Source organism: Haliotis cracherodii, unplaced genomic scaffold, assembly GCF_022045235.1.
Source record: "Haliotis cracherodii isolate W230 unplaced genomic scaffold, xgHalCrac1.p SCAF_15, whole genome shotgun sequence".
In the NCBI taxonomy this organism is placed as follows: Eukaryota; Metazoa; Mollusca; class Gastropoda; order Lepetellida; family Haliotidae; genus Haliotis; species Haliotis cracherodii.
In genome coordinates, this window is record NW_027266270.1 from 13529004 (window position 1) to 13554324 (window position 25321).

At 41.1% G+C, this 25321-nt stretch overlaps 1 protein-coding gene across 1 annotated transcript; it reads left to right on the forward strand.

The window, feature by feature from the left end:
- The first annotated feature begins 1934 nt into the window (after positions 1–1934).
- Positions 1935–23282, forward strand: LOC139461831 (beta-1,3-galactosyltransferase 5-like). The gene is made up of 2 exons (XM_071243311.1): positions 1935–1987; positions 22066–23282. Exons 1-2 carry the CDS (start codon positions 1948–1950, stop codon positions 23280–23282), a joined length of 1257 nt encoding a protein of 418 aa, XP_071099412.1. The 5' UTR covers positions 1935–1947.
- Positions 23283–25321: the final 2039 nt, after the last annotated feature.

Consider the following 25321-nt stretch of genomic DNA (forward strand, 5'->3'; position numbering starts at 1 on the left):
TATGATACCCAGCAGAATTTTCGTCATCACTTTAGCCACTGGTGGTTGTGCACAATACTAGCCAATATTAAAAAATACTCAGGAATGAGTTGGCTTAAAAACACTGGTTGGTGATAGTTACATCGATTATGATAGGATTACGATACTTTAACCCCCTGGACAGAGCCTTCAATATCAGATGATAATAGCATCACACCAAATTTGAAAAAAAGCATTTATGTATTCACATACATATTTAAAATTTATTATACAGACATATTTCTTTCAAATAGCTGATAATAAGATGCTCGCTGACACGGGAAAGGAGATTTACGCTTTAATAACGTGCACCCCTTGCGATTGCAACGTCGACACGGTCAAGCAATATATGCTTGACGGTGAACCTTTCATCACAAGGGATACACTTAGGAGGTTCGTCCTAATCTGTCTCAAGCAGATATTCGTGTGTAAACCGACTGTGGCCAATACGACATCGTCATATCTTGACAGACAACCCAAGTAGGTTTGGCCGATTGTTTAAAATCGCTAAGTGTATTGCTTCCTGTCTGGGTGTCCGACCTCTTTTGCATGAGATCCTGAGTATAACTTTTAATAGTTGCTTTAAAATCGCTGTACGGGATAAGTAGTGGAGATATTCTGGGTTAGAACAGGCCCGTCGTGACCTATGCATTTCTTAAACTACAGCTGTGACGTCACTCTATTGTTTCAACTTTGAATTATCTATAACGAATTGACATCTTACTGACCTACTTTCTAAGGCAAATGTTGAACTCGTGAATTATTCTAACCACGTGCATTACGAATGTACTTTCTGCAACGATCAAAATGCACATAATGCACGTGCAGTTCGAATAAGCGGGCTTGGTCAAATGTTGCACGGATATCGAAGCACGAAGAAAAGGATTCTCATAAAAAACAAATGTTCTGCATGACATTTCCGGGCAGAATGGTTGTGTTGTTTTTATTTTCATTTATTTATTAATTTATTTGAACTTTCCGATTGTACTTTAAATCGAGGTGTTTTGTTACTATAATGTTGTATTTTAAGTCAGATAACACACAAGTATCTGGACAGTTTGGTGAAACCCACGAGCACGGGTATGATGCTGATAAACCTAGAAACATAATCCGGGCGAACCGGGATTCGACCCCACAATCATAGGTTTCTGGCATGCCCAAGGGACACAACTCTGCACAGCGACGACTGGGCCACTGGCAAAACCCTTTCCATATTCATAAGAAATCTCTTAGAAGTTATCGTTACCGTAAGATATTAAATGGATACGGTTGTCAAGTTTGGTGACGTGACTTTTGATTACCTGTAACCGTACGCCGACGGGATGTTGCTCACAATACCAGTCACTGGTTTGTCTGGTGCAGACTTGATCAATATGAAACAAATAAGGTATTGCATGCGTGCAATCCACCTGCTATCTTTTACTGAGTATTTGATTAAATAAACTTTCCAACCTTTGGTCTCAGTAAATCGTAATTAAACGAATTTCATTATTTATCAACATCAACGTTCTCCATCCTCCTTGTGATTAAATCTCAGTTCATGTCCCAGGTAAAAACAATAGCAACACTCTAATTCATATATAATAAATAATAAATATTCCCGATACTCATCCTACAGGTCAAGCGTGTCATTCACAGTTTAACCTTCATGGCATGTCCGTCACCATAGCAACATCAACATGAAAAACACATAGCGTGTCAGCACCATTCAGGTAAAAGCAGGTAATCAATATGCTGTTTGATACAGTTCAACCATTTCTAATTGGACATATGCAGTGTCAGGGCCACGTTTGTTCCCCGTGTCTCCACACAAGGTGATTTCACAATGATCCGCTGGCGAAGCTGTCAGTCACGCCCGGTTTGGGAGCGCACTCTTGTGTCACTCTATTGCATCTGCCACTCCGACTAAACAAAGGTACAAGCCGAGTTATGGGATTTGTGGAAGAGCGACATCGACCTCCTTGCACAGGTAGTTCAACCTTTCTTGATTTTCAATTATTTCAATTTTCGAGAAGATATCTTGCTCGTGTATATGTTCTGGGCACGTGGTCGTTTTTAGGTAATTCTTGGACACTGCTTACTAAAAGTCGCCAAAATATAATGATTGGCCAAGTATAGATAACAAGAGTTACAAAGATCTAGGGATATGGATATACAACGAAAGGAATTTCAGGTAAATACAGAGGTCATTGGAGTATTATGTGGTACTAACAAAATGTTTGTGAGGGAAATATATAAAGTCTGTCACAACTTTCGGACATTTAGAATATACACACATAGATGGAATGATCTATATTTGTTCCATACCTGGTAATTAGATGTTTGTTTTCTGCTTAACGTCAGCGATCCTGACCACCCGATTCCGTTAGTCGCTTCTTGCGACAAGCATAGTCGCCTTTTACGGCACGCATGGGTTGCTGAAGACCTATTTTACCCCGGATCGTCACTGGTCGATAATTGGATGTTGTACCAAATCAGTATCTGACGTTGAGAACCATGTCACAATTGAATTGTATTCCTTGGACGTTGACATTGTGTACACAGCTTATTATGCCATCGATCCCAATTGCGTGGATCGATGCTCATGATATCAATCACTGGATTGGCTGGTCCAGACTCGATTATTTACAGACCGCCGTCATATAGCTGAAATATTGCTGAGTGCGACTTTAAATAACAAACAAACCAACACGGAACCGCCTGAATAGTCTTGTGGTAGAGCGTCTGTCCAGAGAGCAGAAGGCCGGTTTTTCGATCCCCGTCTGCGTCATATCAAAATGCTTGAAAGATGGTACTTGTTCTTACCCTGTCTGGCAATCGGCATTAAGGGGCTAAAACACGGACTGGTCGGTACGTAATCAGTACACTGTGTCTGAGTGAGGTATTCATGTTAAATTGCGCCATGGTATCTCAGTGGGCTAGCACTGTAAAACTGCAATTTCTCCGGACCAGTACAGGCAGATATTCACACGAGTATGCACCTGCTATATATGTGGAATAATCTTGAACGAGAAGTTAAACGCCACCTCACCTCACCTCACCTCACCTCACCTATTATCTGAATCCAATGGTGATTAAATACATTAAACTTCTATTCCATGAGTTTGATAGATACATGTAATTTCTTAATTGAATTGACATGTACCTTCTCGGCCCATATCATACAGCAATAACTGCCCGTTTAAGGATATCGAAAAGCGTTTGCCAATGTACACATAGTTAAGTAGCGAACGCTGCAGAGTCGTCCTAATGTGAGTCAAATTGCAATTATGTATAAAACATGGCATAGTACAAAATCGAATAAACGTGAATAAACATCCAAAATGTAGTCAAATGTGACAAACAAAACTCTAACATGGTCTCGCTGAAACTAGTTCCTTCGATCCACCGTACCAAACACGAACCACGATCACTCGATTCTTTGAAATTACATCTAGCTGCTCGCACTGCTTAGTTATACAAAATGTAATCATTACAACTGAAATTAACAACGTAAAACATATAAGTCGCGTTTTAGTTTAGTATGACCTTCACGTGACGTTTTCGGGGGCACGGGTGGCCCAATCGTCTAAGGCGCCGCGATTCGCTGTGCAGAGTTGCGTCACTTGGGCACGCCAGAAACCTATGATTGTGGGTTCGAATCCCGGTTCGCCCTGATTAGGTTTCTAATTTTGTGAGCACCATACCCGTGCTCGTCGGTTTCACCGAAGTGGTAAACGTCTGGGACCTGCATCACTTCGGGCTTTCCTCCCACATTAAGCTGACACGCCGCGATATAACAGGAATACTGTTAAAAACTGCGTTAAACCAAACTCACTCACTCACTCACGTGGTGTTTTCACTCCTCCTTGCTCACTGACTTTTGCTATGTTAATTTCAATGGTGTGAGTGTAGGGTGTAATCGATAAAGCAAAACATGCTCAACCTCTTCGAAAACACCTGGTGTCATTATAAGTTGCCTTTTACGTCGTATGAAATGTGTATCGACAGATATTCGATAACGATAACGTTCTGGCATTGACGTTTTGAATTTACTACCCAAGGGAAATAATACGAGTGTATGATAGAGTTTAATCAGAATTTATTCATGTAAATTACAGCTTTATGGTGAAACATACATGTCCAATAAGTATTTCCTCGCCCGTATTCTCTGGCGTTGACGTTGCCAATTACAAAGCATGTTAACTTCTTCATTTGTCCGTAGAATTTAAGTATTCCAGACTTGATCAAAAGTTGTGTGATCGTCACGGGTCGAAATTAGGTCTTGCGCTGCTAGTACTGCTAAGTTATACAAAAATGTAATTATTACAACAGTTACTGAAATTAATAACGTAAAACATACAACACGCGTTTTAGTTTCCATGATATGAACTTCCCGTGGCGTTATCACTCCTCCATGCTCAATGACTCTTGCTATTTTAATTGCTAGTCCGTAGAATTTAAGTATTCTAGACTTGATCAAAAGTTGTGTGATCGTGGTTACAACACTCAAGGCATAATCAACGGTTCCTTAACGTAAAGTGGTGGACATGGAGTGATCATTACCAACGATGTAATTCCCTATTTTCGACTTGTTGCATATGTTTTTTTCATGTGATCAATTCACTTGCCTTTGCATGTGTTTGTGACGGGGTTGGTTGGTTGGTTGTTTTACGCCGCACTCAGCAATATTCCAGCTATATGACGGCGGTCTGTATATAAACGAGTCTGGACCAGACAATCCAGTGATTGATATCACGAGCATCGATCCATGCAATTGGGATACGATGACATGCATCAACCAAATCAGCGAGCCTGACCACCCGATTCCGTTAGTCGCCTTTGACGACAAGCATAGCCACCTTTTACTGCAAGCATGGGTTGCTGAAAACCTATTCTACCCCGGATCTTCACGGGTCTCACAGGTTTGACTTTGTATGTTGTTAGACCACCAGCTTAATCACTTCTCTTCATCGGGTTGCCAGTTCTTCAGATTCAGATTCTTTATTTCTCCACAAACCACCGACGGTGGTACAAGAGCATAACTTGACAGTTCCTAAGACAATTGAGTGGGAGTGTTGGAGACCAGGGTTTCCAAATAAATTTGAGCTATTGAGCGTTTACTCATTCACACTGAGTATTGATAGTTTGTTGGGGTATTATATTATATTATTACTCTCTTCCTGTCCGTTAGGTTTTGTAAAGTTATGAGTGACCTTTTTGAAAATAATTGACTGTACTTCTATGCTGTTTTTGGTTTCAACTTCTAATTTGCATGCGTTGTGTTGCATAACTTCATTACAATGTTACAAGTTACATTAAGCGAGATGCTGCACATTTGTGAATTATTCACTGCAGTAGACGTTTTGTATACACCAGGCCTACATTTAATAAGTAGTGAGATAGTATGGTTTTACACCGCTTTTAGCAATATCACGACGGGGGACACCAGAAATGGGCTTCACACATTGTACCCAAATGGGACTCGAAACCGGGTCTTCGGAGTGACGAGCGAACGCTTTACCCACTAGGCTACCCCACCGTCCCCATTCATTCAGCGAGAAAAGATATGTAAAAACATTTGTGTTCGCAATTGGGTAATTACGCACAGAGCTCTTACACTATTGCTCTAATTGGGTTATCCAAATTCATCAAGTAACTGAAATGGGTTATGGATTCACAAATGTGGTTTGCGTATGTTACGCAAATACTAGCTTATCAGGTGCTCTGGAGAAGTATGAATACATTAACATCTTGCACAGATCCCCTATTCCCCTACCCTATGGAATTTTGGAGAATATATCACACAAGCACATCGCACATAAAATATGCTGCACGTGCACATGCAAACATGCTCGCACAGCGTCATAGTAAAGCACTAGGACAGCCTTGTGATTAATGATTTCAAAGTTTGACAGAAAATGTATCGCCAGCGGGGTTCGAACCCGCATCGTTGATTTGGGGACGTGTAACTATAAATATGTTCAATTATTTGCATACTCCTTAAACGCTAAATCAAATTGTACATAATCTTGGGATAAAAAAGAGTACCCATACCAATGTTCATATCCAAAGCAATAAGGTAAGCCTTTGACGAAATATTCAGGCAAACATGTATACCCTAGTTCAATTACCTTCATGGTCTCGTGGTCGAGCGTCCGCCCGTAGAGCGGAAGGTTCGAGGTTCGATCCCCGGCCACGTCATACCAAAAGACGTCAAAAGATAATACTTGTTGTTACCCTGTCTGGCGCTCGGCATTAAGGGACTAAAACATGGACTGGTCAGCTCGGAGTCAGTATACTCTGTCTGAGTGGGGCATTCATGTTAAACTGCGACATGGTATCTCAGTGGGCTAGAACTGTAAATCGGCATCAGTCCGGACAAGTACAAGCAGCCACACACACACGTGCATGCATGTCGCTATATAAGTGCAATAATCTTGAAAGCGACGTTAAACTCCATTTCACCTCACCTCACCTGGTTCAAAGCTCTACATTTGCTAAAATCCCCATCAGCATGCATTTGACAACGTACAAACGACTAGTACAATACTAGTTTAGGACCCTACGGAATTATGACGAGCCGAGTACCATGCATTGTAAATGTCAGCTCGCGACGGGGCTTGGTGCACGTGCAACAGCGGCAGAGAACGTATTCCTCGTGCATCATGCATGGGCGACTCACACAGTACAAACACAGTTTACAAAGCTTTCGGGATTATTTTTCAAATATTTTCGCAAGAGAATGTTTTGTCAAAGTGTAAGGATGTGTTTTCAGTAGTAGAATATCTTCGGAATTCTCCATTCCCTAAAAATAATGGGCCTTGGCTCCATTATTTTTAAGGAATTGAGAGTTAATCGGACATTATCCTCTACTTAAGGGAAGTAAATAGGATTTAGTTGTGTTTCATTTCACCAATAGAGAGAACAACCTGCAAGATTGCATAATCAGGGCTTGTTTCGGCCCATGATAACAGGGTTCTGGCACGTCTAAGGCCCATAAAACCTACCTGGTGAAAAGAAAGCTATCATTTGAAATCAAAATAACAAAGCAGATGTCAGTAAACCACACACCGTTAGGTAAAAGTGAATCTAAATTACCATTTCATCGTGTTTCTAGAAAGAAAAGTTAACTCTATTTTTCAATTAATTCACTAAACATTTGTCAGTGTGTTTATTCAGTAAACAAATGAAAGATCTGTGCGTGCTGGAAGAGGCTTTATTTCCGTCATGGAACCCATGCTGCGCTGATCACAACTGGTGACTTTGTAATCTCTGTTAGAATAAGGCAGTTATTAGGGCTGTTAACGAACTAGCACTTGTTTGGCAGATAAGGTTTCATTAAAAAATAGGGGCGGTCGGGTAGCCTAGTGGTTAAAGCGTTCGCTCGTCACCGTCACTTGCTCGAAGACCCGGGTTCGATTCCCGACATGGGTACAATGTGTGAAGCCCATTTCTGGTGTCCCCCGCCGTGATATTGCTGGAATATTGCTAAAAGCGGCGTAAAACCACATTCACTCACTCACTCACTCACCCAGGTATTTCAGAAGCCATGATCGTGGGTAGAGAATCTCAGATTCGCCCGGGAAACAGCTCCAGCTGTGTCAGCAACTCACCCGTCCTCCACCACAGTCTTAGACGTCCATGATCGCGAGCTGCATCAATTCTGAATTTCTCCCACATCAAGACGTCACGCCGTCATATGGTGTTCAAACAGCGTTACCGTAGCCATCACTTCAGGGCGGTCGGGTAGCCCAGTGGTTAAAGCGTTCGCTCGTCACGCCGAAGACCCGGGTTCGATTCCCAACATGGGTACAATGTGTGAAGCCCATTTCTGGTGTCCCCCGCCGTGATATTGCTGGAATATTGCTAAAAGCGGCGTACTCACTCACTCACTTTAAAAAATATGGCGTACAATGACGATAACCACCTTGCGGAGACGCTTCTACTGTTGTAGGAATCGTGCAGAGTAATGGGAAATGTAATCACAGTGCAATGAAATTGAGCATGTCAGAAGAGAAATGTCGATCGTTGTGTGAGACTTTATAATTCTGTTTGTTTGTTTTAAACATATTTTATTGACATACATGGTTTGGGCAAAAGTTATCAAACTTAGGTGGCCCTTTCCCTAATGTATTTGCACAGACAATTATTTTTTATATATATTAACATATTCACATTATATGTTAAGAAATATATTAACATCATGTTTGGAAGAAGAACATAAACATACCTTAAATGTCTATTTGAACACGTTGTACTTGTATATACACATAAATACATAAACACAAATACACATGCAAGCCTACATATATCTTACGCACGCACGCACGCACGCACGCAAGCACACGCACACGCACGCACGCACACGCACACGCACGCGCATGCACACATATATACACACATACATGTACATACACACATGCACAAACATACAGATGTATATATACCCGTACAAATTATGCTTGCAGACAGAGGCAGATACACCCCTATATTCATATATATGCATGCAGTTTGCACTCTAATGTCGTAATTAATAGTAAGTGGTCACAGAGCGATATTATATACTTATGATAAAGAGTTATTCGAATATATATGATTGAACGCTGTTGAAAATTGTGACTTTCCTGGCATGCACTGATTTGGAAAACACCGTCACCTTCGTGTAGTGTTTCGAGTCGATAAATGTCATGAGTCAATGTGTCTTGGCATGTGTATCGGAATAAGTTTTACTATAGCTGTAAGTCACACACAGTCTAGCTGCTTTCACAAAATGAGTTTTATTTTTTTTATATTTAACAATGCTTCTTAAATGAAACATGACACTCGGAGGGTTAAATTTCCATATGACCTTTACGTATTCTCAGGTGTGTTCATATTTAAAAAGTGCATCAGAAATGAAACATGCCACTCGGAGGGTTAACTGCGCAGTTTAAATTGTAGCCTTAAAAATAACATGCAACGAACTATCAGTTGCGCAGATAATCTCAAATCACGACCTTGACACAAGGACTACGCCATGTGCAGACGAGGTGAGATGATATGATTATGCTGTTTTCTCCCTGTATTGTATGCATCGTTTATTATATGGGATCCAATCATATGTTTATATGACCATGGGGGCGTTGGGGGTGGGGGGTGTAGAAAAGAGAGGATACGTGTGTCTGTTCTGTATGTGAAACATACCTCCCAAGGCTTGCGGATAGAGCGTCTGCCCAGGCAGCGGAAGGTTGGTGATCCCCTGGTCTCGGCACACCAAAAGACGTTACAAGATCGTACTTGTACCCACGCCTGTCGCTCGGCATTTACAGGCAAACACAATGACTGGTCGGTACGGACTAAATGTACTGTGTCTGCGTGGAATTCCATGTTATCTCAGCGGGCTAGCACTATCAAATCGGGATGCAAGTCGAAGCTCTCTCCAAATGACTTCTTTGGTACACTCTGCATCACAACTATGGTTTTGCATGTTCTAAAATGACTCTTTGAGGCATATTGGATTCGACTTCTCACCTTTCTTTCTAAGAGGGGCGGTCGGGTAGCCTAGTGGTTAAAGCGTTCGCTCGTCACGCCGAAGACCCGGGTTCGATTCCCGACATGGGTACATTGTGTGAAGCCCATTTCTGGTGTCCCCCGCCGTGATATTGCTGGAGTATTGCTAAAAGCGGCGTAAAACAATACTCACTCACTCACTCACTCACTCACTTTCTTTCTAAGACGTTTTTCGTCTGGGTGTGTACGTCTGCTGTGTACAAGTGCAGAAATCTTTCTGCTTGTAAGTAAAGAAAAACGTTAAGAAATATATTCATTTTTCAACACAGTGGGGCGCAGTTTTAAAATCTCGGCCCAAACATTTCCTTTGTAGTTGACTCAGCATAGATAAATGCTACTGAGTTTATGATGACTCGGAGACTTTATTTCACCAGCAGAAACATCGACCCAGTTCAAGTTCGGGTAGCCCAGTGGTTAAAGCGTTCGCTCGTCACGCCGAAGACCCGGGTTCGATTCCCGACATGGGTACACTGTGTGAAGCCCATTTCTGGTGTCCCCCGCCGTGATATTGCTGGAATATTGCTAAAAGCGGCGTACTCACTCACTCACTTTAAAAAATATGGCGTACAATGACGGACCAGTCAAAGCAGCCACACACACATGTGTGCATATCGCTGAATAAGTGTAATAGTTTGCCTGGTCCAGAGTCAATTATATACAGGCCGCCCTGATATGGCTGGACTGTTGCTGTTTGTGGCCTTGAACAATCGATATTGATTACTACGATATTGATAAACATATTTAAAAATATTATCCAAGGATGTGACATACTTGAAGCACTAAGGTAATTTAAAGTGGGAAATCCCTTGTTACTGATCAGAATGGCCGATTGCCATATTACGTAACTGTTCGATTTATCATATTTTCAAAAATATTATCATCATCGTAATCATTATTATTATTATTATTATGTACAGATAAAAATTAAAAATGCAACAAAGAGGGTTTGGGTGATCCTGGCACAGTCAGGCTGGTTAGGCTCATCATCAGCTCAGGGCCCTTGCCCCCTCTACACGCAGCCCAGACAGCGAATTGGACTTCTCCCAGGAAGCGATGCCTAGTCAAACCCACCCAGAACTTGAGAATGTGAAACACTACAGCCTTCTGCATTACCCAGATTGTCAGAAGGGCTGTATTCCTGGTAACAAACCCGGGTACCCTCCCAATGTCTGTCAACAGATTGGGAGGCACCGAGAACAATGGGGAGTCGGACAACTTGGTACTTGGGATGCAAGCGTGACATTTCGAAAGCTCGGTCTGCATATTTGCCATGTTTTTCCTCAATCTTGTCAATCACATTACTGTCAAAAGGGACAGAAAACTCAATGATATAAACGATTTCACTGGATTTATCAAAAAGGACAAGATCAGGTTTGTTGGCCTGGATACGTCTGAGGCTGTAAATGGGCCTATTCATGAGAATTTTGAATTGATCATTTTCCATGACGCCCTCTACATATTCCGGGTCGTACCATGGATAGACCTCTGTGTCAAAACCACAAACATGGCGAAGACGGTAATAAAATGATGGAGCTACACCATCATGTCGTTTAAGATACTGTGTTTGTGCCAAAACTGGGCATCCACTGACAATGTGCTGGACAGTCTCATTAAATCCATTGCATCATCTACATTTCATATTTACATTTTGATGAAAATCCCACATTGACTGGTCCTGAGCAGTAAACGGAAAGCCTTCTGTTTCACTTTTCAGACCAGCCTATTTGATCCAAACGAACGACTCTGCAGGGTTGCTGACCTCATCAACAAACTGCACATAAACGCGAAGCAGTGGTCGTTCAGATAGCCTTTCCTTGAAAAACTGAGTCTGGGTCGATTTGATATGGCACTTCGCTTGGTTGACACTCATTTCTGTACCGTTCAGCAGTACAGGAACATGAAAAAGTCAACATTGACGTTGAGATTATGTCCCACATCCTTTGCTTGTTTACGAAAACTGTGGAATGCCTTGTTTTCATCATGAGCCTTGACATGCTGCACAAGAGGATCATCAGACAAATAAATGTGTGCAAATGTGCCCAATACAATTCTATCATGAAAAGCCTCCACGTTAATCAAACCACGCCCTCCCATTATGATTGGTAAATATAAGCGATTGAAGGAAGAGCGGGCGTGATTGGATCTCTTGTTTGACATGATTCTTCGTGTTAGGGTGTCAATACCGTGAATGTCTTGTTTCTTCCAATCAGCAACACCAAAAGAATACGAAAGGACGGGTACAGCATAAGTATTTGTGGCTTTAATTCTATTGCGAGCGTTCAGCTCTGAACTCCAGATTGTCTAAATTTGTACTCTGCCCGAAGTTTGTCCTTGATATGGACATTCTGGAGTTTCTCCCTTACCTGCATCCCTAAGAACGTGAAGGCCTGACCTTCCACGAGATGGTCAATAACTCCTCCTCCAAGTAAACTGACTGACCCTCCCTCTTCTACCCTGTCACGTTTCAGAAGAAGAATGTTGCATTTGTCAAGTCTAAAGGACATGCCCATGTCATTAGAAAAGGACTCAACTCGGTTTTTTTAGAGTGGATACATTGGCAATAAGTTCAATAAGTTCAAATAGTGCAAATACATCTCAAGTTAGTAGCAGTAGTAGCAGTAGTAGTAGTAGTAGTAGTAGTAGTAGTAGTAGTAGTTGTAGTTGTAGTAGTATTAGTAGTTGTAGTAGTAGTAGTAGTAGTAGTATTTCGCAAATTTCTGTACCATCTGTGACTCAAGAACCAGTCGTACGATTCTGTCTCAGAAATCCCCAGCAGATCAACAAAGAAAACTTACACTCGTCGGTCACGAGACTGATGACAGATAATTCGAAATTATTTCTTTTAAAACGACATTGCTGCTCAACAGCTTATCAAATCGCTGTCAAATTTGGCACGTTTAAGCAGCATCGGATGCCAGTCACGTTTTGTTCTTAAGCTCTTTGGACATTTCATAGGTCATGCACATTGGCAGCCATATTGGATGTAAGGTTTTCCAAGTTCATTTTGAGCTCTTTCAGAGTACATTTCTTCCATATTCTTCTCTGAAAATGCAAGTCGAAGCTCTCTCCAAATGACTTCTTTGGTACACTCTGCATCACAACTATGGTTTTGCATGTTCTAAAATGACTCTTTGAGGCATATTGGATTCGACTTCTCACCTTTCTTTCTAAGAGGGGCGGTCGGGTAGCCTAGTGGTTAAAGCGTTCGCTCGTCACGCCGAAGACCCGGGTTCGATTCCCGACATGGGTACATTGTGTGAAGCCCATTTCTGGTGTCCCCCGCCGTGATATTGCTGGATAATTGCTAAAAGCGGCGTAAAACAATACTCACTCACTCACTCACTCACTTTCTTTCTAAGACGTTTTTCGTCTGGGTGTGTACGTCTGCTGTGTACAAGTGCAGAAATCTTTCTGCTTGTAAGTAAAGAAAAACGTTAAGAAATATATTCATTTTTCAACACAGTGCGGCGCAGTTTTAAAATCTCGGCCCAAACATTTCCTTTGTAGTTGACTCAGCATAGATAAATGCTACTGAGTTTATGATGACTCGGAGACTTTATTTCACCAGCAGAAACATCGACCCAGTTCAAGTTAATATAAATTGTCAATGCAAGAGAATATAACCAGCCGAAACAGACTTCACTTGGCGTAAGGGCAAGTTGCTGTGGAAAGTACATGAATGGACCACTGAAAATCAGTGAAACAAGAAATTCTGAAGAAAGTTATAAAATATCGGGTAGCAAAAATCTCTTGCAAATTCCAACCATTACAGTGATATTAAATTATAATCGACTACAGTCAGTGCAGACGTTCCTTTCTTATTAAAACGCACACAGTATACTATTTATCTCACTTGTGTAAAAACATCAATTTTAGTCATACAAATTAAAAAGGAAATTCGTTAAACGTATACATTTGGATATATTCCATATTTCTGGGTTTACCGAAATACATGTAGATACGCGTAAAGTGATGGTTATACTCGTCTGTAGCTAATCACATATGATTAAAAAGTTGAGCATAATTTTCAATAACGGTGGTTTGTGTTTAACGCCGCTGTTAAAAATAGACACGGTCGATACTAAACAACATGTAAACACACATTACCAAATCTAACCAATATATATGGAAAGAGGTAGATATTTAAGGGAGCAGTTCGGAAGTGCATTGTAGGATTAAAACTTAATATGTTGTGAGAAAGTTGATTTAATAGGGTGGAAATCATGTACGTTTTATCGACAACGAACGTTCATTAAGTACCAAGAACTGATCCACAGTAGTATAACAAATAGTGTCACGGTACTGTAGCTCATATATATAAAAGTTGAACATGTCAGCAAAGACACACTTAACAGCCGGGGTACGTAGAATACGTCTTCGGCATCCCATGCTTGTCACAAAATGCGACTGTGCTTGTCGTAAGAGGCGCCTAACGGGATCGGGTGGTCAGGCTCACTGACTTGCTTGATGCATGCCATCGTATCCCAATTGCGTGGATCGATGTTCATGTCATTCACTGGATTGTCTAGTCCAGACTCGACTGTTTACAGACCGCCGTGTTAAAGCTAGAATATTGCTGAGTGCGGCGTTAAACAACAAACAAACAAACAAACTTAACAAACATAACTGTCAACTTTGTTATTCAAATATTTTGGGCGTAAGAACTGAGGATAAAAGAATGAACATGTATGATACAAGCAGCTAAATATCCACATTCTGCAAGAAGAAAAGGACGTTTGGGTAACATTGTTACAACACCCTGTGTGTGTGTGTGTGTGTGTGTGTGTGTGTGTGTGTGTGTGTGTGTGTGTGTGTGTGTGTGTGTGTGTGTGTGTGTGTGTGTGTGTGTGTGTGTGTGTGTGTGTGTGTGTGTACTTCACGCCAAGTTTCAGCTCTGATGATGATATACCTTCTAAGGACTCATTTTTCACAAATGCTATTGATTCTTGCTTGATCAATGATTACTTAGCAGTGGGAGCATGCCAGAAGGTACTTTTTCGAAGTGTCTGTAACGGACATATGTTATTATTCATGCAGGGAACAAACGGGCCCTGGTTATGGATATTTATAGTCGTAGTCAGTGGTTGAAATGAATAAATTATAGCCCCTTCGTCATTCTTAACATCTCCGTACAATTGGGATGGTATACTTGAATGAGTAAATGAATAAATAACACATGTTGAAAATCAATAATTTGAGTTGGGAAGTATTCGAGATTTTAAAAGCGTGTTTCGTCCTCGCGGAGTATGTGTCTAGCTGACCAGATTGTCATTAAAGTTTCACATTTACGCAATTTATCATTGTAGTTAAGTTCAATCATTACGTCCACGTCAATATAGAATTTTACGCCAGGGGGTTCCAAAAGGCCCTTGATTCTAGGCAGGATTCCATTGTGGGCATCGATTTTAGTGGGTTATAGTTTTGATAGAAATAATAAAGATAAGCAATAGATTTAGAATTGTAAAGGGCGATCTAATATTTCCCAACTCAAATCATTTATTTTCACTATTACCTGAGGCACCTGATAATATGACAGAACCATTTCAAATGAAAGGTCTTCAGCAACCCAAGCGTGTCGGATAATAATAGCTGCATGTACTGAGTCATATCATATCGGTATGTAATGATAGTAACAAGTACTGAGTCATATCATATCGGAATGTAATGATAGTAACACGTACTGAGACATATCATATCGGAAAGTCATGATAATAGCAAGTACTGAGCCATATATCGGAAAGTCATTCTAATAACAAGTACTGAGCCATATCATATCGGAAAGTCATGATAATAACAAGTACTGAGACATTTCATATCGGAATGTAATGATAGTAACAAGTACTGAGTCACATCATATCGGAAAGTCATGATAATAACAAGTACTGAGTCATATCATATCGGAAAGTCATGATGATAACGAGTACTGAGGCATGTCATGTCGGAAAGTCATTCTAATAACAAGTACTGAGCCATATCATATCGGAAAGTCATGATAATAACAAGTACTGAGTCATATCATATCGGAAAGTCATGATGATAACGAGTACTGAGGCATGTCATGTCGGAAAGTCATTCTAATAACAAGTACTGAGCCATATCATATCGGAAAGTCATGATGATAACGAGTACTGAGGCATTTCATATCGGAATGTAATGATAGTAACAAGTACTGAGTCACATCATATCGGAAAGTCATGATAATAACAAGTACTGAGCCATATCATATCGGAAAGTCATGATAATAACAAGTACTAAGTCATATCATATCGGAAAGTCATGATGATAACGAGTACTGAGGCATGTCATGTCGGAAAGTCATGATAATAACAAGTACTGAGCCATATATCGGAAAGTCATTATAATAACAAGTACTGAGCCATATCATATCGGAAAGTCATTCTAATAACACGTACTGAGTCATATCATATCGGAAAGTCATGAAAATAACAAGTACTCAGCCACATCGTATCGGAAAGTCATGATTATAACAAGTACTGAGACATATCATATCGGAAAGTCATGATAATAACAAGTACTGTGGCATGTCATGTCGGAAAGTCATTCTAATAACACATACTGAGTCATATCATGTAGGAAAGTCATGATAATTACAGGTACTGAGTTATATCATATCGGAAAGTCATGATAATTACAGGTACTGAGTCATATCATATCGGAAAGTCATGATAATTACAAGTACTGAGTCATATCAAATCGGAAAGTCATGATAATAACAAGTACTGAGTCATATCATATCGGAAAGTCATGATGATAACGAGTACTGAGGCATGTCATGTCGGAAAGTCATTCTAATAACAAGTACTGAGCCGTTTCAGTCCGGCCGTTTCAGTTTTTGATTTATTGTTCTAACCTATCGCCACGTACACGGAATTAAATGTAACACTGTTAAGATGTACATGTACCACGCTGAGGTAATAATGGTAAAATGCCATTTTATAATTACGAGGTGATCAAATTGATTTATACGGTTCAGCATCCATTGGCTATTAACCAATCAGAATTCAGCTAAGTGATCTGAAGGGTAATAGTAATCAGCAGTGTTAAAGTTATGAAATGTGTCTAATCTGTATGAATCTAGACGCCGTTTGAACCTACTTGAAAGTGATCAGCCGAAAGGGATAAAAGTGATGATCGGTGTACTGCCTGTTGTGTGTTCCTCTGTGTGTGTGTGTGTGTGTGCGTGCGTGCGTGCGTGCGTGTGTGTGCCCGCGCCTTTGTGTGCGTGCGTGCGTGCGTGCTTGCGTGCATGTGAGTGAGTGCTGTTCCCTTGACGTGCTATATTAAATCCCAGCAACCAATGATTTGCGTAAGAACATCAGTGACTGAAATAGAAAAGTTCAACGTCAACTGATTATTCTTTGACGTTGACGTTTTATTTTTCAGGCTGTGAACATCAATGACTGAAATAGAAAAGTTCAACGTCAACTGATTATTCTTTGACGTTGACGTTTTATTTTTCTGTCTGTGAACACAGTCAATGACTGAAATAGAAAAGTTCAACGTCAACTGATTATTCTTTGACGTTGACGTTTTATTTTTCAGTCTGTGACAACAGTCAGTGACTGAAATAGAAAAGTTCAACGTCAAAGAATAATCGGTCTCAACTTTCTTCCGAAACAGATTCCAATGGGAGAAAAAGGGGAAATAGTGGTACAAATAATATGAGTGGATCACTAATAATCAGAGAGATGACACCAGGTGTTTGCATAAAAAGTAAGCATGTCCTACTCGAACGATAGCAACACTCACACAAAGTACGTAGAAAAGGTGTTTGTTGCCTTACGTGCGAAGTCGCGTGACTCAAGGAAGCGACAAACAAACGAGGAGATTATATATTGTACGGATATGAGCAGCTTTCGCGACAAAACCCCATGACATAATCTTTGTGTGTATACTCCATCGCCTTCCTACCCGTGAGAATGTAATGTAAATGGATCATTTGGCAACAGCCAGTGTACAATGGTTGTGTGATTGTCCAACTGCCAAGGGCATATGATTAATATGAATACATGAAGGTCACGTGAATCAAGTAAGTCCATTACATAAACAAATGTGGGGTATTGTTCTCGTATCACACAAGCAGGAATTTCTCCGTGAGTTAAGCACCGACTGTTTACCGGTAAGATGCATTTATGTACTGGTTTGTGTTTTCGATATTGGGTCGCTTATTTTCTCAATTAACGAAACAATCTTGGTCACATGAAGTAGTACACAATTGAAGATATTAAACAGATTACATTAAATTACCGTATGAGTATCAAAGTGTCGTGTCGCTTTTGAGAGAAAAACGAAAAACTATGTGCTGTAAAGTTTGCCATTAAATATGAAAATGACTATGAACATTGTGAACAAAGTTGTTGTTGGACATTTAGCCTTTTTCGTTTTTATGCAAGTTTTAAACCATTCTTTGCCAAATAAGGCAGATTTTAGGTTTAATCCTTCTGGCTTTAAACACATGGGAGTGTTTGCTCCAGAATATCAACGGGGCAGCTTATTTGTTGTTGCTTGTTTGTTTGTTGGTTGGTTGGTTGATATATGACGGCGGTCTGTAAATAATCGGGTGTGGACTAGACAATCCCGTGATTTATATCATGAGCATCGATCTTCGCAATTAGGAAACGACCACCCGATCCCGTTACACGTGACAAGTGACAACATTATACATCTTCTTATGTCACTGGTGTTCAAACTTAGTAAAACTGTACACGGTTCTATTATTGTATTGCTAGGGGCGATGGGTAACCCGGTAGTTAAAGCATTGGCTATGCGGGCCGTTCCGCATGGGGACAATGAGTGAAGCCAATTCTTGGTGTCCCGCGCCATGATAATACTGGACTAATGGTAAAAAGCATACTCATCCACTCTCTTCAGCTCAAGAAAACTGAAAAACATCCGTTAGAGATCATAAATATTTAGGTAATATTTTTATGAAAGTGACCCGTGAAGATCCGGGGTAGAATAGTTCTCCAGCAACCCATGCTTGCCATAAAAGGCGACTATGCTTGTCGTAAAAGGCGACTAACGGGATCAGGTGGTCAGGCTCGCTGACTTAATGGATGCATGTCATCGATCGCAATTGCTCATGATGTCAATCACTGGATTGTCTGGTTCAGACTCGATTGTTTACAGACCGCCGTCATATAGCTGGAATATTGCTGAGTGCAGCGTAAAACAACAAACCAACCAACCAATTTTATGAAATTGTGTTCTCCGTCTTCATTTAAAAAAATATTTCAAAACAAATTCATGATCTGTAAGTTTTTTTGTTCACTATATGGACCTTTTGGGTAGAATCTGCATCCGAAACGTGACAGCATTAAGGCATTTATACTTTACGCCAGGAACGGGAACACAATAGAAGCCCTACCATTAAAGGGATTATCACCCATTAATCATTAGATAAACCTAACCAATTTCAAATGATTAATTACGATCAATTTATAGCGACAAATAACGAATCAATTTCACAATAAAGTGACAGGATTTTTAAATCCACAGAAAACAAGGCCACGGCTACGGACATGGTTTGTGAGCATCGAGTTTCTCAGGCTCGTTAAAGCGTGTTATCTTTGTTTGTTGGGATTGGGTATGATGACATGCATCAACCAGGTCAACGAGCCTGACCACCCGATATCGTTAGTTGCCTCCTAGGACATGTATGGGTAGCTGAAGACCAATTGAAACGGTATTCACGGGACGGAGTTCCAGCAATACTAAGGCCATAAGCCTTCACAAAGACCGTGTGCTGCGATCTATGTAGAGTATACTACGTTTATAACGAACACGCTTGTACCGAACTGACGGATATTGCGAACTGTTTTTTTGGTCCCGTCCATTTGCTGTATATATGCTACATATGTGCCTATAACGAACTACGGTTATAACGACTTAACATAAGTGGTCCATTTAAATTCATTTTAACCGTAGTTTACTGTACATGTATTTAATCAGATTATATAAGTATACAATTCTCACACGATAGCTGTATATCACAAGCAATCAGGAAAAGAAAACGATTGGATAGACATTTGTGTAATAATAGACACCATGGAATATTTATTAGTCCATGTTTCACTGCTCGGGATAAACCCACAGAGAGGGTTATGTGGGAATCTAACCCAAGCTCTATTTGGCAGCTACATTCAAGCGGAATAAGTCCATATGGCCACCAACGTGTATGAAATTGGATTGTATGCCTGCCGTCCCTATGAATGTGAGGGGCGGTCGGGTAGCTTAGAGGTAAAGCGTTCGCTTATCACGCCGAAGATCCGGGTTCAATTCCCGACATGGGTACACTGCATGAAGCCCATTTCTGATGTCCCCTGCCGTGATATTGCTGGAATATTGCTAAAAGCGGCGTAAAATCAAACTCACTCACTTTAAATGTAACTATTATTTAATTTATACAGATGTTGATTTAAGAAATGAAGAGAGTCTTTTATTGTACGACAGCGGCCACGAGTTGTTTATTTCTTATATGAGACATCAACATTATCTACAGCCTCTTTAAGGATGATGATAAAATGTATACGCTTTAAAAATATTTACCCGTATTTAAATCATGATGACTCCCTCAATAGATTCCCTCAAGTCCATTCTATGCACAGGTGGGTCTTTCCCGCATATTCTCACAATCATCACGTCGATTACCTGTACCCTTTCTCCCAATACCGTCGTCATATCTCTCCTGGTTTGGGATGCGATCGTTCGTCCATCGCCTTTATCTGCTTTGCCCAGCTACATCTATGGGGAACAACTTACTAGACACTCCCCTCTCCAAAATAACGGCGTCAAACATACGACGTCATCAAGTTGCGAGCGCATCTTCGAATCTCCGGAAATGACGTCATGATAGAACAATGTTTTATCGTGAAGTAAACCACGCTCCGTTCTTCATTATTCTTTCCGATTTATCGCGAAGCATACTTATATTAGTCAATAATAAATACTGAAACACTTTGAAAATGCATTTTGGATTTTGACTCTTGATAAGTAACAAGTTACTGGAAGCTTATGGCCAGGTATGTCACTGACATTCGAATCTTGCTCAGAAGGACAGTCGAGCATGCTCTTATTACCAAAGATTTCAAAGAGGATTAAGCGTTTGGTCAAGGTTACAACATCAAGGCCTCAGTAAAGCTTTCAAAAAGTCTTATGGTAGACATGTCGAGGACATTTCCGAATTTGACGCATCAGTGACAAAAATGATGTCCGATGCAATTCCTTATTTTGACATGTATTTTGACAATTTTCCCATTTTTTTCGGGTGAACAATTAACTTGTCTTTGCATGTGTTTGTGACGGGTGCCACCAGTGGGGCAGGATTCGATCACCTTGTCGCGAACACCTCGTATCATTACCTTTTGATAGTGATTCATAACCACATGCTCATGATATAGTCGGAATTGTACAATCGCTTCTGCTTTATGCAGATATTTCTATTGGATATGGAAAGGGTTTTGTCGCTATATGATGATGATGATGATGATGATGATGATTATTATTATTATTATTATTAATATTATCATATTCAAGTCTAACTACCACATACTAATTTCTTCGTTTTCTGTCAGTTCGATGAGAATTATTTACCAAGTTTCACTCTGCATTTTCATCGTGTGTCAGTGTATTTGCGCAAGAAGAATGAATATTGTATTACTAACGATTACAAAGGTCGGCTGTGGCTACTATGTCAATAACGTAGTGTCTGTTATGTTGCTCAAATATACATATATTGATTAGGCCATTGTCGGAAAGGAAATACATTTAATAATTTAATAACCGATCATTGATAACGATAACAAGACAATCATGTTTAATCCCCAAAGGAAACTGTGAGTGAGTTGGGTTTCACGCCGCTTTTAACAGTATTCCAGTCATATCGGCGTGTCAGCTTAATATGCGGAAGCGGAATATGCATGAATGTCTGTTGAGATGCATACCAACCTGCTTTGATAGAGCTGGAAAGGTTCAGTAAGAGGACAGTGTTCAAGATCTGTGAGCTGTTGCGAAGACAATCTTGTGGCAACTACACTGTGGTTGGTTGGTTGGTTTGTTGTTTAACGCCGCCCTCAGCAATAAATCCAGCTATATGACGGCGGTCTGTAAATAATCGAGTCTGGATCAGACAATCCAGTGATCAATGTCATGAGCATCGATCCACGCAATTGGGATACGATGACATGCATCAAACAAGTCAGCGAGCCTGACCACCCGATCCCGTTTGTCGCCTCTTACGGCAAGCATGGGTTGCTGAAGACCTATTCTACCCCGGATCTTCACGGGTAAGCCCTATGAACACGTAATCGTAGAAAAACAGTACATTAGCGATCTGTTATATCTTACTGTACAGCCAACGACTCTCTCTCTCTCTGTGGACATTCAGTGCCCGGACATAAATGTTTATGTCAATGTTTACGCAATTTTATACTAAATTGGTAACGTATCCTTCGATAAATGACATTTTATTTACATATTTTCATGTTTGCGTTTCAGAAACACAAAAGGTGCCCGGTATGTTTGCCCGCCTACCTGGAAGGATCATTAGGTCCTGTTTTCTGGTCCTGACGGTCGTATCAACTATTGCTTTTCTGGTGGCTTTCAATTATCCCATTACTGACATACGTCTAGCTGGAGTCTACATTAACGGTACAAAACTAAGAACCATATCAGGCAGCGAAACGGAACATCGCAACACACATCTACCAATAATTCGAACTGTAAACGTCTCACGGCCCGTGAGTAGTGTTAAAATGGCACAACCAGACCAAAAGGGAATCCCATCCGACAAAAACCCAATAACATCCCCAAAACCGCAACCACAATTAAAAGTTAAAACTTGGAATCGTCCTGATGAAAACCCAACCTTCTTCAAACGTCGGGAACACAAAGTTACTCCACTGGATTTTAAATTTACAATTTCTAGTGACATATGTGCTGACGGTCAGACGGATCTGATTATAATCGTGCTGTCGATGATCCCCCACAGAGATTTCCGGGATGCGATACGCGAGACTTGGGGCAACGTCCACAATAACACGTGGGCAGGGACAACCTTATCGCAGGTTTTCAGACTTGTGTTTCTGTTCGGTACAACTGAAAATGTTTCAAAGCATGAGGACTTATTGAAGGAAGCTTCAGAGAAACATGATATAGTCCAAGCCAATTTCACAGAAAGTTACTTCAATCTAACCTATAAAGTTCTATCCGGGTTCCAGTGGGTGAAGGACCATTGTCCCAGCGCCAAATTCGTAATGAAAAACGACGAGGACTCGTTTGTACATATCCCATGGTTACTAGAACGTTTACGGTCAACGGCCTGGAACAGTAAGATCATCGGACCATATTTTACCAATCAGTTGCGATACACTGCAGGGAAATTAGCAGTGAGTGATCATGCATATCCCTTTCGTGTATACCCGCCTCATGTGAAAGGCAATGTCTATGTGATGCCTACCAACACGGCTATGCAGATCCTCGAAGCAGCAGAATACATGCCGTACATGAACATGGAGGATGTTCATATCACAGGCATCCTTGCAAAGGTTGTTGGCGCAGGTCATAAAGCTATCCCCAGAAGCGAATATAATCCAAATAGAAGGCCGAACGTGTGTGAATTTGCACAGAGGAAGAAGTTCGCCGGAAGGGATGTATCGGCCAAATATGCAAGGGACATATGGGTTAAATTAGAAAATCCAAAGTTATGCAGATAGCAAACGTACACTGTGCGGGTGGAACTAAGTTTGAAAACCAATGACATGATAATATGTATATGTATAACTCATGCTTGCCGTAAAAGGCGACTATGCTTGTCGTAAGAGGGGACTAACGGGATCGGGTGGTCAGGCTCGCCGACTTGATTGATGCATGTCATCGTATCCCAATTACGTGGATCGATGCTCATGATGTCAATCATTGGATTAATTACTGACCGCCGTCATATGGCTGTAATATTGTTGAGTGCGGCGTTAAACATGAAACAAACAAACTTACATGGGTTAAGCTTGTTATTCCATATGCAGGCAGACTCATCTACCAGCTAACCATCCAGTCGTCTAATGACTGGTTACTCTGTGCAAGGGACAAGGATGGTGTAGCTGCATAAGGCGCTGCAAATCGTTGTGCAGGGCTGCGTCTAATCAGGCGTTCCAGAACCCTCTGATCCCAGAGTCGCCCTGATTATGTTTGACAGCACCATACGTGTGCTCATATCATGAGAAGGGGCACGGGTGGCCCAGTCGTCTAAGGCGCCGCGATTCGCTGTGCAGAGTTGCGTCCCTTGGGCACGCCAGAAACCTATGATTGTGGGTTCGAATCCCGGTTCGCCCCGATTATGTTTCTAGGTTTGTCAGCACAATACCCGTGCTCGTGGGTTTCACCGAAGTGGTAAACGTCTGAGACCTGCATCACTTCGGGCTTTCCTCCCACATTAAGCTGGCACGCCGTGATATAACTGGAATACTGTTAAAAGCGGCGTTAAACCCAACTCACACACTCACTCACTCACATATCATGAGAATGTGTTCACGAAAAGGTGAGTGTATCCTGCCCCATCATTTGAATCCATCACAAATACATGATGAAGCAAGTCAATTGCTCAACTGAACAAACACAGGAACACGTGGCACGAGTCAAACAGGGAATTCTATGGGACTTTATTTTTTTACACTTATGCTTTAACCTTGGTTATGTCTTCCCCATATCTACAATAAAAACTATCCCAATTGCGCAGATCTATTCTCATTTTGTCAATCACTGCATTGTCCAGACTTGATTATTTACAGACCGCCGTCATATAGCTTGAATATTGCTGAGTGCGGTGTTAAACAACAAACAAAGCAAAAAATATATACACATGCACAAAAGTTAAGCGCCACCATATTCATAGTCTCTTGATTTCACGTGTGGGAATCAGAAATACGAAATATGATGATGTATGACTGAATTAGGCTTCCATAGTTTCATGAACCCAAATTTGTCCAGATAACACAAGGAAAGCGTGCTTTACGTGTTGCTGCAGTTCCCCTACCCTATTAATAGTGAAATTAAAGTTTCAGACACGTGGTTGCATTTGGCTCCTGTGTGAGATTCCCCTCTCGATAGAGGTTGAAAATCAGCCATGGTGAGGAGAAAGTTAACGAACGCTGAAAGATGGCAAGTGATAGGCATGAAATATGCTGGCATGTCATGCAGGGCCATTGCAAGACAAAGGGGTCGTCATCACAGTGTTATCACTCGTTTGATTGTCAAACATGGTCAAACTAATGATGTCAATGACAGGCATAAGTCTGGTAGGCCAAGAACGACCTCTAACAGAGAGGATAGACGTCTTTTCAGGATAGTCAGACGAAATCCATTTGCCACTTCAACAGATTTAAGACTGCAGTGGATTACCCATCAGAGACTCTCGACGATGACCGTAAGGCGTGCCTCAGAGCGGCTGGTTATAACGCCAGAAGACCAGTAAAACGTCCTCAACTGACTGAGCGGCACATGCGGAATCGTCTGATATGGTGTCGTGCCCGTAGTCGATGGAACTTGGCCAACTGGAGAAGGATCCGTTAGTCTGACGACTGTCGAATGCTGCTACGAACTGTTGATGGTCGAATACGTGTTTGGAGGCAACGTAACACTCGTTTTGCACCAAGGAACATCCAGAAGACCTTAGCATGTGGCGGGGGGTCTGTCATGATATGGGGTTGTGTTTCCTTCGGCTGCAAACTTCCGCTGATAACAATTCGTGGAAACCTGA

Coding starts and splice junctions, on each gene's coding strand:
- LOC139461831 (XM_071243311.1), top strand. CDS start 1,948: ATGGGATTTGTGGAAGAGCGACATCGACCTCCTTGCACAG. Junction 1,988..22,065: donor ACATCGACCTCCTTGCACAG/GTAGTTCAACCT, acceptor TTTGCGTTTCAG/AAACACAAAAGGTGCCCGGT.